The following is a 17752-nucleotide window of genomic DNA, read 5'->3' on the forward strand; positions in this document are numbered from 1 at the left end:
CAAAAAAGAAGTCGAAGGCATGATTTATACTGATCTATTCCTCCTTACATGGTGGGGCTAAGGCACCTGAGGTGATCAGTTGTATTAGCAGCACCTATCCATCTGTTGCCAGGAGGACTTTTTGATTGCTTGGTGGGTTTTTTTTTTAGCACAGGCCGGAATTATGACTTGAAGTAACACAGGAATTTTAGCAGCTGAAGATACAGCTCTGTGCATTCTGAAGGACTAAATTGTTGACACAACAGCAGCCTAAGTGCTGTTACAAAGTGGCTTTGCAGCTTTGAGCTCATAAAGCTACATTATTCCTTGCCTCAAAGATTAATGCACTTTTACCCCAGGAACAATCCTAACTTTTGTCAAGTAATACAAAAAGCAGCTGCTTGACACATCATTAAAGAAACAAGTCAGCTCAATTTTCATATTACAGATATGCAATGTATGTATTTTTATTTTTAAAAAATCCAGTAAGACAAGGAGATTACAGGACTGCTGCATTCTCACTCATGCCAAGAAACCCCAAGAACATTTTGCTTTCATTCCAAAGCTATCTTTCAGACATGGTACTGAAGAATAAAATACCTAAAATAGCTGGAAAGTAATTGGGTAGCGGGAAACAACTAAAGTGTTTTTGTGTGTCAGGGGATATGCACAAATTTGGAACAGTGACAGTAACCCCAAAACCAATTATGAGAGACACACAAGTTTGTCAAGATGTCCAGGGAAGCTGTGGATGTCCCCTCCCTGGAAGTGTTCAAGGCTAGGCTAGGATGGGACTTTAAACAACCTGGTCTAGTGGAAGGTGCTCCCCCTCAAGCAGATGATCTTCAAGGGCTCTTCCAACCCAAACCATTCTATGATTCTATACGTCTTCAAAACTGAACTTCTCTTGGTTCCAGAATCTCTACTGTTGTTCCAGATTCTCTGCAATATCCTGTCTGCTGAAATGGAGAGAAATTCACCTTTAGGAAGTGAAATTAATCTTTTAAAAGCATGTACGTGCAGATCTTCATGAGTCCTGGACTAGCCTTTGCCACTCTCTCTCCTCCCAGAAGTAAAATTTTGTGGTACACCTTTACATTACTAACAAATTCCCCATGAGCCATCCTGCAAGTGTGTATGAGGAGCTTACCCATGAAATGAACAGCAACAAATTAATACTAACTTGTACTACAGCACATCCATGTCCTAAAAAATAAGTTGCGATTTTTATTCCAGGTTAAAATCTTCTTACAACAAAGTTGTTTTCTTTGGATGACAGGCAAGGACACCATAATTCTTGAACAAATACTGAAGACCATCAGGGAGTGGGGTTCCCCAGTTTTCTGCCTGGAAGCAGAGAATCACAGAATGGCTAGGGTTGGAAGGGACCTTAAAGATCATCTACTTCTATCCCAGCTGCCAGGGGCAGGGACGCTTCCTGCTAGACCAGGTTGCTCCAAGCCTTATCCAACCTGGTATTGAATGTTTCCAGGGAGGGGGCAGCCACAGCTTCCCTGGGCAACCTGTGCCAGTGTCTTATCACCCTCATAATAAAGAATTTCCTCCTAATATCTAATATAAATCTCCCCTCTTCAAGTTTTGAACCCTTGTCCTCTTGCTACACATCCATGCAAAAAGAAGGGAAGAGGAACAGTAGTAAAAAAAACAGGTTGATGGAACATGTAAATGCTGCCAAGGGGTAACCACTGCAACAACAATAATAAAACACAGAAGAATGTCAAAGTGGGACAGGGGAAGAGGTGGGAAAACAATGTGAGGAATACAGAGCAGCTCCAGTGAGAACCAACTACACCCAAACCTAATGCATGGCTGCAAGGACCTATCTACATCACTGCTATATTTTGGTAGAAGACAGAAGTATTAATATCCTCCAATACCCTACAAAGCTCAAGGTTTAAGCAGTTGAGTAAAACTAGCTTTAAAATATCAAAGCCCATGTACATAATGGTATGTACTTTTTATTGTTCCACAAAGGTCAACACCAGCATTCACAGAAGAAACACTTTCCTTTAGTCACTAAATCAACACACCTATCATTTCATGATCAAGTGTATACTTCATATGAATGACCTGAAATCTATTTTCTTCTGAAGTCCCACAATTCTCAGAAAGACAGATTGTTAAACCATCACGCTTCACATCTTAAGACTTCTTTGTTCTCCTTTGTATCAACAGTAGGTTATTTTTTATCTTCATTTGTTGCACCAGGTTTACTTAGTGCTATCCAAAAAACACTGCCTGTAAAGAACCAGTTAACACTGCTCCTTGATGATATGCTGAGCAAATTTTCTTTTGTTCCAAACTGAGGTAACAACCAATCTGGAATTCACTACGAAAGATCCTTTACCTTCTAAAAACATGGTCTGTTAAGGTCCTTGCAACTCAGAAGCTGAAACTCAGCACTGAAGATGGCAGCAGGCATTTTTCCTTATGGAAAATAGTGACCACATCAGCTCCAAGCTAGCAAATAGACTGTTGGTAAGACTACATGGTAATAAGCCAAAAAAAGTTGCTCCAAAAGTTAACACATAACCTTGCCTCACAAACCATATTGTGGCGTTCACATAAGTGTCTCACAAGCAGGATAAGCAAGCAGGCTTTCTAAGTAGGTAAGACATGCTTGGTGTAACCCAGTGGTTTCCATGGGTAAAACAAGAGAAACAATATCTATTCATGCTCCAATAACAATTCAAAAGAGGGTCATAAAAAACTGCACGTGACAGAGAATTTTAGATGAGGACCTGGGGGAGGTACACATTTGTAGCTTTTGGAGGAACCATAGGAGTTAACTGATGACAGGATAACCATTTCAAGAACAGATCCCAAACAAGCAGACTGCATTTAGTAGCTCTGACAGTTAAAATCTACTCCTTAGCTACATATCACAGACATAAGTAGCACATGATTCATATTGTCACTAAAGTAATTATACTTAGGGAAACCTGTAAAGAACCCATATAAGTAAGTTAATCAGGAGCATCACTCCAGAACTATCAGGATCAACAAATTCCTTTTTCTACAGCCCATCTACTGGGCAACACAAGATACAACAGTCAAAGCTGAAGTTTCAAAAATTTCTGATGATCACCTCTTCGTCTGTCTTCTGTTTCAGAATCTGATTTTGACTGCATGTACCAGTGACTGAGGAAGCTAAGCAATATGCTCATGCACAAAAAGACAGTGAAAGATGGGAACTTCAAAGACATATTAGAGAGTATCTACACCTATGTTTTGTGCAGCATTTAACCACACCAGCTATTAACACTATAGACAAAATAAGTCCTCATTAAATATTAAGCATCCATGTCTTTTCAGTTAGAGAGAGAGCTCATGATAAGAGCCCCAAGACATCCACTAGCAAATATGCCTGAAGAAAAAAATATCATAATATTCAGGTAGTCTTCATAACTCATAATAGATTAATAGAGAGGCAATTCTACCCTCTCCTTTTAATCTAGCACAAATAACCTTTAAATAATTCTTACATCACGTCAACAGGGTATATTTTAAACTGTTCTCAAAGGAACGGTATTAGCATAAGTAACCTTCCTTTAATTTTCACAGTATTGCTAATTTGAGTATTGAAGAGCATGTATTTTATCACTCATCATCACATTTTGCACATCTTTGACAGTGAAGACAGATCAGTCAGCTTTATTATGATCCAGACACAGGGTAGGATTTAAGCAATTAATCTATGTTGGAAGCAAATATACTGTAAAGCCCTCATTTAAGTTTCTGAATCTCAGTTTTGAGGGCTTAACTTCACATGACCCAGTCTTGAACGCTGATCAGCTTGCACTACACAAAGCTTTGGGTGGCCCCAAAAAGCTTATCAATAGCATAGCATTTACTCTTGTTACTCTGAACTGCTGTTTTATCTCCAATTTCTTTACACTGTCAAACACAATTAAGGAAACTTAGCCACCGGCATCTCCAATTGTCTGGAACAACATTGTAACAAGTGATTTCAAGGTCCAGAAAAGGCAATTATGCCATCTATGCTAGAGTTTTGTGTCCTGCACATCGCAGGCTGACAGCCTCTGGGTCACAGCGTGAAGTCTTTGTCAGATCAAAGTTCTTGCTTCACTATTCAGCAAGAAGCAGCTGTTTTGAGTAAGCACATAAAAGCTATAGGAAAGATGCAGCGGTTTTTCAGTCGCTTACAGTGCATCCACAAACGCTGTACCTTAACCCCTTGTTTTCCAGGACGGACCCACACGAGAAAAACAAATCAATCTCTGGAGGTAGAGAGCTGCAGTGTACCCTCCAAGCCCTAGCTAGCCGTAAGACTAAACTCACACTGAAAAGAAAACATGGAGCTACAGATGGCAGCGGGAGGACACGAGGCTAGCGATCCCAAGTTGACGGACGTCGGGGAGACGCGGGGACGTGGGCGAGAGAAGCGGCAGCAACACGGGAAGGACCTGTTCCAAGGGACATCCTTTTCACCCGCTCCTGATCCCAAAGGGACCTGATCGCCGCCGCAGCGGCTCACCTACCTGTGCCGGTGCTCGTCGTGCCCTTGCCCGTGGATGAGGAAGCCGCCGCCGAGGTTCTTTCCCCCTTTGCTGGTGTCCACATGAGGAATGAGCACATCCTCCAAGCCCAGGTCAAAGCGCTTGTGCTTCGAGGAGTCGGGGAGGAAGAAGAACGCCCCGAAGCACAGGGTGATGAAGGCACTAAGAATAAGGAGCAGGATAAATTTCTCGGAGAGTCTCAAGGTAGCCCTGTGGTGCGGGAAGGCGGAGGCCCCCAGGTTCAGAGGGGGCAGCCTCCGCCCGGAGAGCGGCAGCAGGGCGGGAGTGGTCATCCTTCCGCTAGCGACCACCCCACGGGGCACGGCTCATCCCCTCAGTCCCTGCGGAGGGCGGCCCTGGAGCCGCGGGCCCGGCTCGGCTCGGCCGCCTCCCGGCCCGGCGCGGGGACCGGGGGCGGCTTCACCATCCTCCCCGTGGGTGCCGGGCCGCGTCCCGCCTCGCCCGCCGAACCTCCGCGAGGGAGTAGGGGAGGGCGGGGGGGGGGGCCGGGCCGCCCCAACGGCCCCCGCCCGCCCCCCCGGGAACTCGGGCCGCCCCGCTACCTGCGCGACCCCCTCCCTCGTCCCGGGGCCAGCAGGGCCCGAGCGGGCGGCTCCGGTCAGCGGCGCTCCCTGAGCTCCGCGGCCGCTTGGCTGCGGGACGAAGCCGCCGCCGCCAGCAGAAGCGGAGAGCGACTGCGGCGGACTGCTGGCGACCCGGCCTGGCGTGCGGCCTCCCTCCACCCGCGTCCCCTTGGCCGGGCCGGGCGGAGGCTCATCCCCGCCGTGCCGCCCCGCTAACGAACGGCGGACGGCCCCGGGAACGGCCACCGCGATCCCACTCCGGACCCGCTCCCCGCCTCCACGGCGCCTGCGCAGCGGCGGCGAGCGGCGCAGGCGCGCTGGGGAAAGAGAGGTCGCAAGGAAGGGGCTGCCCGGGATGCTCCGCCCCTCCGGCCCGGGGCGGGGAAGGAGGCGGGGCCGTCCTCCGCCTTTCCCTGCGGGCAGGGGCGGCCCGAGTCGGGTGTGCGGGCAGGAACGAAGGATTGAGGCGGAGCGGGATAAGCACCGGCAGCTCAGGTCCTATGGGACGGCTGAGGCTCCGGCAGCTCTGCCCCGCCGGCCAGGCCGCGGCGGCTCGGCGTTGCCCCCTGCGGGATGGTGCCGCATCGCTGCTGCAGCGCCGGGATCGCTCTTGGCTGCGCTCTCCGCCGGGTCTGCGGCGCCCGGAGAGGCCGGCAGGTCGAGCAGCAGAGCCAGGGGTATTGTTTTTGGAAGAAAGACATCGCGCAGAGCCGGCTAAGCCGCTTAATCGTCGTGAGGACTGTTTATAAGATAGGGCCTGCCCCTGAGAACGGGGGAATATATGTCTCTGGCACGACAGCCACGTCCCGAGGCAGCTCCGCCGAGGTGTGATGTGAGCGCATGTACGCAGCCTGTGCGTGGTCCCGTGTGGTTGCTTTGGTCTCTGGTAAGGGATGGGTCGGGATAGCGGAGCACACGTCCTGGGGCAGCTGAGAGCCGAGAGGAAATAGTGCCAGGCCCAGTGACTTTAATTGTTAGAGCCGTGCAGCTTTCCCAGCTGCTTCAAACCTGTGGCAATGTGAAGGCAGAAGTGCTATGAAAAGTGAGAGACGGAAAAGAATCTGTTTACCCTTTACAAATGTTACCATTTTAGAACTGTAGAATCACAGAATGGCTAGGGTTGGAAGGGACCTTAAAGATCATCTACCTCCATCCCAGCTGCTATGGGTAGGGATGCTTCTTGCTAGACCAGGTTGCTCCAAGCCTCATCCAAACTGGCATTGAATGCTTCCAGGGAGGGGGCAGCCACAGCTTCACTGAGCAACCTGTGCCAGTGTCTCAACACCTTCATAGTGAAGAATTTCTTCCTAATGTCTGACCTGATTCTCCTCCCTCCCAATTTAAAGCCATTACCCCTTGTCTTACCACAACATGCCCTTGGAAAAAGTCCTTCCCCAGCTTTCCTGTAGGCCCCTCCAGCTACTGGAAGGCTGGTATAAGGTCTACCTGGAGACTTTTCTTCTCCAGGCTGAACCTCAACTCAGCCTGTCCTCATAGGAGAGGTGCTTCAGCCGTCAGATCCCTTTCATGGGCCTCCTCTGGACTCACTCCAGGAGCTCTATGTCCTTCCTCTGTTGGGGGCTCCGGAACTGGACACAGAACTCCATGTGGAGTCTCACAAGAGCAGAGTAGAGGGGGAAAATCACCTACCTCAACCTGCTGGCCACACTTCTTTTGATGCAGCCCAGAATACAGTGTGCTTTCTGGGCTGCTAGTGCACATTGCCAGCTCATGTTGAGTTTCTCACCAACCAACACCTCAGTGTTGTGTCAGAGTGGAGTGGTTTTGGTAGGAGAGGAGGGGCCACAGGAATGGCTCTTGTGAGAAGCTGCTGGAAGCTCCCACAGCTCCAAAATCCAGATCTGGCTCTGGCCAAGGCTGAGCCCATCAGCAATGATGAACACGCTTCTGTGATTAACATATTTAAGAAAGGGGAAATGAAACTGGATTACGACCTGCAGGACAGAGGAGAGAGGAAGGTAAGAACAATACCTGAGCACCTGATGTCAAAATCAGTCAGGAAGGAGGGAGAGGAGGTGCCCAAGCAGAGGTTCCCCTCTGCTCACCCCATAGGGAGAACAAGGCTGCCCCACTTGAGCCCATGGAGGACCATGGTAGAGCAGATACGGACCTGCAGCCCATCAAGTACCACAGTGCAGCAGCTGTGGAGGACACCATGCCAGGGCAGATGACTGTTTCCAAGGCAGGCTTTAACTCTGGGAACCACACGCTGTTCTTGAAGGAGTGCATCTCAGTGGAGGGACTCATGTCAGAGGAGTTCATGAAGGACTCTCTCCTGTGGGAAGGATGCCACACTGGAGCGGGTAAGACTGTGAGGAATCCTTCTCCCCGAGGAGGAAGGAGCTGCAGAAAGTGACATATGATGAACTGACCATAAACCCCATTCCCTGTCCCACTGCGCCCCTGGGGTGGGAGGAGACACAGAAATTGGGAGCAAAATAATTTGAACCTGGGAGGAAAGGAGGGGTGGAGTGAGGTGATTGAGATCTGGTTTTATTTTCTCTTTGTAATGTTCTGATTTGATTGATGATAAATTAAGTAATTTTTTTTCCACAAATCAAGTCTGTTTTGCCCATGACCATAACTGGCGAGTGAACACTCTCTATCCTTTTCTTGACCCACAAGTTTTTAGTTGGAGTTTCTCCTTCCCATCCCGCAGTGAGGGAAGGAGTGAGCAAGTGGGTGCATGGTGCTTTGTTAACAGCTGGGCCTAAACCACAACAACCCTCAAGTCCTTTTCCTCAGAACTGTTCTCACTCTATTCTCCATTGTGCTTGGGATTGCCCTCCAGGTGCAGGACCTTGTGCTTGGCCTTATTGAACTTCATGAAGGTGGCACAGGCCCAACTCTCAAGTCTGTTAAAGTCCCTCTGGATGGAATCCCTTCCTTACAGTTTGTCTACCATACCACACAGCTTGGTGTTGTCAGCAGGCTTTCTGAAAGTATAGTGGATTCCACTGTCCATGTCACTGACAAAGGTGTTGATTCCTGAGGAGCACCACTCATCACTAATCTCCACTTGGATGTCAAGCTGTTGAGTATAACTGAGTTTGTACCCCTCTTTGCTGGGTCCCACACATTAATCACAACACTACCTTGCAATGCTACAGGCTTGGGGAGTTGTGGCTGGAAACCTATCAGGCAGATAAGGACATGGGGATGCTGATCAACACCCAGCTGAATATGAGCCAGTGGTGTGCCCAGGTGGCCAAGAAGGCCAACAGCATCCTGGCCTGTATCAGGAACAGTGTGGCCAGCAGGAGAAGGGAAGTGGTCGTGCCCCTGTACTCAGCATTGGTGAGGCCACACCTTAAGTACTGTGTTCGGTTCTGGGCCCCTCACTACAAGAAAAATATTGAGCTGCTGGAGTGAGTACAGAGAAGGGCAACCAAGCTGGTGAAGGGTCTGGGGAAGAAGTCCTATGAGGAGAGGCTGAGGGAATTGGGAATGTTTAGTTTGGAGAAGAGGAGGCTGAGAGGACACTTCATTGCTCTCTACAACTACCTGAAAGGAGGCAGTAGAGAGGTGAGTGCTGGCCTCTTCTCCCAAGTGAACAATGATAGGACTAGAGGAAATGGCCTGAAGTTGCACCAAGGGATGTTTAGACTAGAAATGAGGAAGAATTACTTTACTGAAAGAGTGGTCAGACTTTTCAACAGGTTGCCCAGAGAAATGGTGGAGTCACCATCTCTGGAAGTATTTAAATATTGTGTAGATGAGGCACTTCAGATAGGTGATATGCTCTAGTAGGTGATACAAATATTGATATATATGTTTTTTGGGGGAGGGAGGGGGGTTGTTGACAGTGATCCTAGAGGCCTTTTCCAACTATGACAATTCTGTGATTCTGTGAGTGCCACCATCCAGCCAATTCCTTATCCACTGAGTGGACCAACCATCAAATCCATATCTTTCAAATTTAGAGATCAGGGCATTGTGTGAGACAGTGTCTAATGCTCTGCACAAGTCCAGGTAGATGAGATCAGTTGCTCTCCCTTTGCCCACTGATGCTCTGACCCCACTGTAAAGGGCCACCAGATTAGTCAGGCATGATTTGCCCTTGGTAAAGCTGTGTTGGTTGTCAGCAATGACCTCCACATTTTCCATGTGTCCTACAGGCAGATAGAGCAGGCAACTGAGCTGTGGGTGGCTTCCACCACCACTGATGCTGTTATACCCATGAATAGGGTACCCTTGATCCCAGTCTCAGCAGCTGCTGCCATCTGAGCAGAGCAGGTTTGATAATAGTAGCACCAGATGTCTGAGTCTGTTATCAGTCTTATACTTCACTTTAAATGTTTTGAATCATTGGGGAATCAAGCGGGCATGTGAAAAAACATCCCAAGTCCAGCTGGGCATGTGCACTGTGGAAATTAAGCCCTCAAGAGAGGTGAATTTGGGAGGATTACAAGGAGGGAAAGCAGCTGAGCTAATAAAAAAACTTTGATGGTCAATGTACAGGTGTGTGGGGGTCAAAAAAAATCCAGATGAATAAACACTTAGGGTCAGTCAGGTTATCTGAAGTTAATCAGTCAAGGTGAAGGGACATTTTGTAAGTGAGACTAAGTCTTCTGGTGTGATCGCTCCCCATGTCCTCACATCCAAGCTATGAATCACACCTTGCTGGATCTTTTTGCATAACATACCAGAGATAATGGCCTTTCCCATCTGTCCATGGAGCTAAATTCTTTGGTCAACTTAGATTTTTGCTTCCTGTTCTCTGTTTTATACAGAGGGGACCCACAACAATGTGTGCATCAGACAGCTGGGCCCACTCACTAACCTTGCTCTAGTAAAACCAAAAGAAAGTGAGAAACTCTGCCATGAGGTGATAACAACCAAAAAGCCAGTGTGGGACAGAGATACCAAAGAGAGGGTTTACACAAAAAGACCTGTGTTACCAGTGATCCTACAATGAACTCCATCCAGTGCAGCAACTAAACATTTTGTGTTATTATTCCAGGATCAACAGGCTTCAACCAGTCTGTTGGCCATGTCAGCTCTCTTCTAGTTTTGATCTGGATAAAGTAAAAGATCTTCAAACATGTTCAAGTCCTCACTTGTTAAATTGTTTTCACACACAGTTTGAAAAAAAAATCAGCCCATGAAGACTTTTGTTCTTTAGTATTTTTTCCCTTTGCTTCACTCTTCTCTGCCAATTGTGAGTTTTTTCTTTTGCTTTAAAAGACTGAGCAGAAGCTTCCAAATTCTTTGTTTCTTTGTGCTTAGCTCATTGCAATGAAGTGACATTTCTGTAGGTTTTGTAGTTTATGATGACCTTTCCAAATTCTAAAGCATTTGTGTCTAAGCCATGATGAAGTTTTTTATTTCTACAATTTTGTGCTTGTTTTGTCTTGCCTACTGATTACCAAAGTCTAAGAGTAATTTTTCATCCTTTAGTTCTGTCATACCGGGTAATATGCATATCCCTGTAAGTCTGCCAGTGATTTTCCACACTGCAGTGGTGTTGCTCTGTAGCTGAACATTAAATATAGAAATATATTGAATCAGGTGGGTTTGTGAGCCTGTGCTATGCTCTGTAGATTATGCAGCTGGAAATGTTTTCTCAGAGATGTACAGGCCATTCTCAGAAGTGTCTTCCAACGAAACCTAAAGGTTTCAGGAACCAGGGATTTCCTGTACTTGTTGCCTTGTCTTTGATCAATTACTAATGTAACAGGGAGCTTGAGATGCAAAAGTGTTTGGTCGTGACCACTAAAGTTACTGTATTTCCACAAGCCCACATTTCTGGAAAGTTATTAGGGTAGTTCACATTTTTCAAAGGAGGACAAAGTAAGTCCTGTGGAAGTCTGGATCCATATCCACATAATTCTTCTTTCTTCTTGAAATGCCCACAATGATCCCTTCCAGCATCACAGTCTGGGCACCCAGTCTGTCATCACTATTTGCTAACTCTCTTCAGTTTTCTGACAAGCACTTTGCAGTCTTTCCTCTGATCCCCAGGTTTCACAGAAAGTCTGACACAGCTTGAAATGGCATTCAAGTCCTCTTGGACCAGATGGTTACTGGAATCCTGTGAGAACACTCTTTTGAAATTTAGTCTCTAGTGACTCTGTCTTCATGTTTCTCATCCTATCCTTCCAATCATCACTTCTTTGGAAGAGACTCTTCATCCACAGCCATTTTCCTGCTCCCTACATAACTCCTCCTAGTGTTACTGAATGTATGTAAGCATATATATTACTATTATTCCTATATGGACAACTCACAAATAAAACTCTCCCCTCAGATGCTATTTTGTTCAGAACAAATGCTTACTGTTTGATCTTTACGAGGACCCATGAAGCCCTTGCTCATCCTCAAAGTGGATATAGCAGGCTGATTAATACTGCCTTAATCTCCTTCTCCTATTTCCTTTATTGATCAAGGTAGAGAACACAATCTTTTCACAATTCAAACCCTTAACCCATGCAGTCTTCTGTTCTGAATTCTTCCTACGTCCTCACATCCAAGTTCTGAATCACACCTTGTTGAGTGTTTTCTGTGTAATATATCAAAGATTGTCCCAGCTAGGCATTGTCTTGCTTCATTGTCTCTGGTTCTCATGGAGGCAGTCTTGTGCCTTTCAGGTCTGTTTAGAATGCTTCCAGAAAAATAATTTTTTGTGTATTATTGCACTTGCTGTGTCACTTTAAGCTTTGCATCCTCCCAGTCTTTTCTGACATGACTCCCCCCTCTCCCACGATTTTTGATTCATCACTAAGACACCAGCTCCTCCTACACCAGTTGGCCTATAATATCAGCCTCCAGCACCTCTTTATTAACATTTCAAGTACTTCCATGATTTCTTCTGTGCTTCCCTAAGGCATGAAAAGGCTTGCACATCAAAAAGGAACTTGGGAACCATGACAGAGAATTAGACTATACCAGAAAATTTGCTGATATGAAAACTGTATTTACTCATGACAGCTTTTGTACAGAGACACAAAATGGTCATAAATATCAGATGGTAAAAGAAAATGTGAGGTCTTTGAGCATGTGTTTGGATCAACAGAAACACTGCCACTCTTTGGATGAGAAAGTGAAAATAAGCTTTCCAAAGATGTTCAGAAACAAGGGTCAGGAGATGCATGGCTTGAGGACCTCAGGGTCCAAGTAATTGCCTGTAGTGTGCACTGGGAAGACCATTCCTAAATTATTTGAGCTTGTTAAGCATATGGAACAGATTGTGTAACAAGTTAAGTATGTCATTTGCATGGTAGTCTGGATTTGTCCATGATGGGATTTGATGACTGAGTTTGTTCCTGGAAATAAAAAACAAGTTGATCATTTACATAGACACAAGTCTCATACATCTGATGTTTTACATCCAAGCACAATCTGCTTTAGAAGAAAAAACGGATTTATGCCCCATTTGTGCAATCCTAAAAATAGAATTGCTGACATCTTTATGATAATGGAGATGAGGAATTTCTAAGTAAATAAATTACACCTTTCAGTTTCCAAAAGTTTATTACAGAAATGAGTCAAGATAAAAGATTTTCATCATTATAAAAAGCAAGTCAGAGTCCTCTTACAATCATAATTTCAAAACCTGTCACCTATTGCCACAGGCATACTGAGGTGGACAACAGGTAATAGTGGCAGATCAGTCAGTGTTTAAAAGGCTTGTGATACTCTTAAAATTCTAGCACAGGTCTGGTAACAACTACAGGGGAGCATGAAAATCAGATTCATATTTTAGAGGGAAGTTTTATTGCATTCTGGAGAGGGCAGATTAAAATTTGGCTGAAAAAGAGAGAAATTCACTTCCTTTCAGCTATATTTTGAAGTGCCTGCCTGTCCCTGTTTGTCTACACAGATCTTCATGCCTGTCTCAGTGAGCTTCCCTGCAGGCATATGGTCCCAACTGCACTGATTACTTTGCAGAACTGGGGGTTAGAAATTACAAAGCCACATGCTTTATAATTGCAAACTTGCTAACTTATCCCAGTCTCATTCTGTCATCTCCTTCCCAGCAGGGCCCATCTGCCACCATTTCACTAACTCCATGTTTTAATGACACCAAGCTTCACTCTTTGCTTTCAATTTATTTTATTCTGTATCTATACATTGAAAGAAAAAAAATTTTATATTTAAACAAAGTCATTCATAGTTAGGTAGATATAGATACGTGTAGATGTAGACATAGATATATGTAGAAAACTGAAGGGCCCCTGCATATTTTGCCATTTGACATTTTATCGTTGCATTGTCAATAGTTATCTGTTATCTCCATCCCATGCTAAAAGAGCAGTTAAAAGACTTTTCTCTTTAGAAAGAGAAAAAAGCATGAAAGACAGATGAACATTAAAGTCTAAACTGCCTTAGAACTACAACAAGTTGATAAGCCAATCACTTGGAAGATTAATCTCCAGGTAAAATGTTCCCATTCAGCTCATGCTACTGAATTAGACTTGGTTTTATGGGCAGCCAGTGAAGAATTCTGCTGTTAAGGGAGAATATTCCACTTAGTGTAAAAGTAACAGTCAGCTCTCACATTAGCATCTCTAATCATTAATCCAGCCATTAGTCCAGAGGGAAGAAGGGCTCTACACAAACAGAAGCTTTACCAGGCTATTCCTATATATTACCTTTATACCTGAGATTTTCTAGGCTAGCTCAAGCCTGAGGGTGGAGTTGAAGGCATCAAAGCGAATTAACCAGACACAATATGTGTCATTTTGCATGGTATGTTGTGGTCTATATGAGGCTCACTTGCCAGTGCTCCTTATTCCAAATGCATCAAAAAAAGCCAGATCATGAACATCAGCAGCAGCGACAGTGGGAAAACGCAAGAATTTGTTGCATGGATGTTATGCACAGCCAACAAATTCCCGGCATACTGTTGTCTAGCCTGCTTTTATCCAGCTAAATGCAGACTGACATGCAGCAGGGAAAGCTGCATTGCTGTGTTCCAAGCATTGTACTTCCTACCTTGTAAAGCGGTCAGGGCGCCTGTCAGGACAACAACAGTAAGACAGGGATTTGCCCTGCACCTCTTTGCAGGTCCCAAGTCAAGCCAGTGGAACTGCTTTCCACGAAAGATTATAGTCATCATCCAACCACAGGCTTTCTCTTGATTTGGCAGTCTGCCCATAATGCTTTTCAATCACACTCCCCCGCATTTATTTAGTACTTCCTCCCTCTCACTCATCGTCCTCTTCAAATCATCTAAAGCCACCCAGCCCTCAGGTGGTCACCATTCTTCCTTCCCACAGCCTCTGAGCTGTGTTTCTGCTCGGATCTGTAATTAAACATACCTAAACATCAGGCTTCCAGCACTGCAGGGCTTCCCTGCAGAAACTGCAATGGAAATTTATCCAGAAAAGGCCCTACATGGTGTCTCCAAAGTGCCTTTAGGCAGCAGCTAGAATATGCCTTATGCACCTTCTAGTACTCTCCCCACTCCCATTGCATGAGGCTTCCTAGCCACAAACCCCAGCAGATCCCTGCTGGTATTCCACCTGTGCCATGTGAGGCTGAGTGGTCTCCTGCTGCTGCTCTGGGATTTCCCAGATACATGTAGGTGTGTGAGAGTAGTAAGCCTGACTTTTGGACTATATCGCATTTATTAAGGTATGAATCAAAGTCATACAAGCACGATGAACCCAGCATTTCCCAGAAATGCTGGTCAGGCTCAACTGACTGAGTAGCAGACAGATGATAATTGAGTTCAGTGCAATCTCATGGCATTACTCTACTTACGGGATGTGTTTGAAACCATCATGACTTCCGTACAGCTGCCCAGTGGGAACTATTATGGAGGAGACTTGCTGCCTCTTGGACCTACCAGATACACTTAAAAATCCTCCAGTACCAGTAAGTTTGAAATTCTGGATACCAAACCAGACATTTCTGGGGAAATCTAGGCATGTAACAACAAGTGGAAAAAAAACTTATTTCTGCTGCTGCTTTTACAGGTTGTGGTGGCCAGTGTTGCCACTGTTGATAGGAATACCCACAAAGATTAGACTGGGAATTTTTGCTCTACTGTATCTAAGATTATATAGATCATTCATCATTGTTTTACATTATCTTTCTTTTTTTTCCCTTCCAGGAGCACACATGCACACATGCATTCACACACTGTGATAATTAAGAACACCAAGACATCTCCTCTCAGGAAAAATGAAGCCAGCTTCATCCCTTCTCTCTCATGCATGAGTAAAAATCTGCTGATCTTACCTGAACATCTTCAGAGCTCTAGAGATAGTCCTTTCACACCTCACAGAATTTATCCAGCCTCCCTTTAAATGCTGCATGGAACATAAACAGAAATCTATTTATGTTCCATCCAATAGTTAAATAACTGCTGGCAGGTTATCGTGTTGTACCATTGCTATATTTTCACATACTTCATGGACAGAGGCAGAGACTAAAGTCAGGCTGAAAGACAGCAGCATGAGTGCTGTGCTTACTGTTTAAATTTTACTTTTTGTTACCTAGCATTTACGGTTAATAAGACTGGAATGCAGTGGAGTCCTTAAAGCAGAAATCACAATTCTCAGTAAATACAGAAAAAAAGACTAAGCCAGTGGAAGATGATGCCAGGTCACTTGGGTCACATCAGCCCCATGCAGTGCTACAAGTTTGGGAAAGAGTGGATGGAAAGTTGTCAGACAGAAAAGGACCTGAGGGTGCTGGCTGACAGCATCTTGGCTTGTATCAGGGACAGTGTGGCCAGCAGAAGGGAAGTGACCATGCCCCTGCACTCAGCACTGGTGAGGCCACACCTCAAGTACTGTGCTCAGTTCTGGGTCCCTCACTACAAGAAAGACATTGAGGTGCATGGCTAAAGGGGAGCAAAGCTAATTGAAGGTCCAGAGCACAGGTCTTATGAGAAGCAGCTGAGAGAACTGGGGTGGTTTAGTCTGGAGAAAAAGAGGCTGAGGAGGGAGACCTTTTCACTCTCTACAACTACCTGAAAGGAGGTTGTAGCAACGTAGGTGTCAGTCTCTTCTCCCAAGTAACAAGCAATAGAACAAGAGGAAATTGCCTCAGGTTGCAAAGGGGGAGGTTCCGATTGGATAATAGGAAAAAAATTCACCTAAAAGGTTTTCAGACACTGGAACAGGCTGCCCAGGAAACCAGTGGAGTCATCATCCCTGGGGTTATTTAAAAGCTATGTAGATGTGGTGCTTAAGAACATGGTTCAGTGGTCGACCTAGCAGTGTGCTAGGTCAATGGTTGGATTCAGTGATCTTAAAGTTCTTTTCCAACCTGAATGATTTTATGATTCTATGATGGATAAAAATTACTAGCCTCAGTACAGAAAAATCACAATAAAAACAAAGTTCCAAGGTCTCCAGGGTGGCACCATGTAAATAACCAGGCAGTTAAAAAAATTATGATACTGATGAAATCCTAAAAAAATTCAGATTCAACAAGAATTTTCCATTGTCCATGCAGATCACTAGGACTAGTAAAATGGATTAGAAGTAAAGGAATGGGACTGGTTTGAGGTCACTGGTTACATTTTGTGCAAGGAGATACAGGGCAATATTGTTTTGAAATGCTAATGCACAGGTAGGGAGACTGCTGTGTCCAGAGGAGGAAATCTTACTCATTTCCTCAGTAAGAGTTCAGGGGAAAAAAAAAACAAATCAGGGAACCAGGATTTCCCTATCCTGAAGGGTTTTGTTGTTTATTGTGGGGTTTTGGTGGCTGGTTGTTTTTGGGTGGCTGATTGTTTTTTTATTGGCTGAGGTTTTTTTGTTTGTTTGGTATTTTTAAATCAGGGCTATTAATTAATGAACAGAAATCTAGCACTTCAGTGAAGAAAGGAATATCTGAAAGACCACTGAATCAAAATACCAAAGGCCTTTAAAAGTCACAGATTACATGATACTAAGCAACCAATTTAAACTATTTATTTCAGTAAAGCCTAGATGTAATACTTTGAGTGTGAGGAACTAAAGCAGGAGGGCTTTCAGACTCTGAGGGGGTGGATCACATGGGGCTCTATTCCCTCCCATTCCCTGCCCATCCTCTCTCAAGGTCATGCAGACCATCAGCCCCTCCTCTCTTTCACCCACTCCTTGCTCCTCTGCTCTTCCCCTGAACCCTGAGGGTTCCTTTACCCTCAGCTCCCCACTTGCTCTTCAGCATCCACATCCATTGTGTCCTGGGAAGAGCCATGGAGCCCCTTCCTGAGGCAGCCCTGCCACATGGGGCCCTGAAGAACCTATCCCTGCCATCAGCCAGATCGGGTTATATACATATTTGTATACGTTTGTATTTTTGTTCTTTATCCCGCATGTTAACTGCCTTTCCCCTGTTCTAGTAAATCTCCATTTTTAAAAATTTCCAACTTTAAGTCTCTTGTCTTTATTCTCCTTTTATCTTCCCTTCGGAGGGTATAATAGAGAATAAATCTGTGCTCTGTTTTTTGGTCTGCCTGAACTGCTAAACCGTGACACAAGAGAAAATGAAAAAGCAAAGGAAATAAACATGCAAACAGTGTCAGCAAAATAGCTGGCAGGTGTAATAGAAAATATTCAAATGCCAAGCAAAAGCCCAGCAAGTGTAATGATAAGCCCAATAGTTTGCCAAAGTGTACAGACAGGGCAGGAATATATCTGGATTAAAGATGGAATGACTGGAAATACTCTCCTCCTAATCAGG

At 45.1% G+C, this 17752-nt stretch overlaps 1 protein-coding gene across 2 annotated transcripts in view; it reads right to left on the reverse strand.

Moving 5' to 3' along the window:
- MAN1A2 (mannosidase alpha class 1A member 2) overlaps positions 1 to 4937 on the reverse strand; it is a 141497-nt gene extending 136560 nt beyond the window's left edge. For both annotated transcript variants that reach the window (XM_008505451.2, XM_030445140.1), the window contains exon 1: positions 4503 to 4937. In XM_008505451.2, coding sequence (XP_008503673.1) covers positions 4503 to 4813 — 311 coding nt within the window. In that variant the 5' untranslated portion in view covers positions 4814 to 4937. The remainder of the gene's footprint in view (positions 1 to 4502) is intronic.
- Positions 4938 to 17752: the final 12815 nt, after the last annotated feature.

The sequence above is a fragment of the Calypte anna genome, chromosome 1 (genome assembly GCF_003957555.1).
Source record: "Calypte anna isolate BGI_N300 chromosome 1, bCalAnn1_v1.p, whole genome shotgun sequence".
NCBI lineage: Eukaryota > Metazoa > Chordata > Aves > Apodiformes > Trochilidae > Calypte > Calypte anna.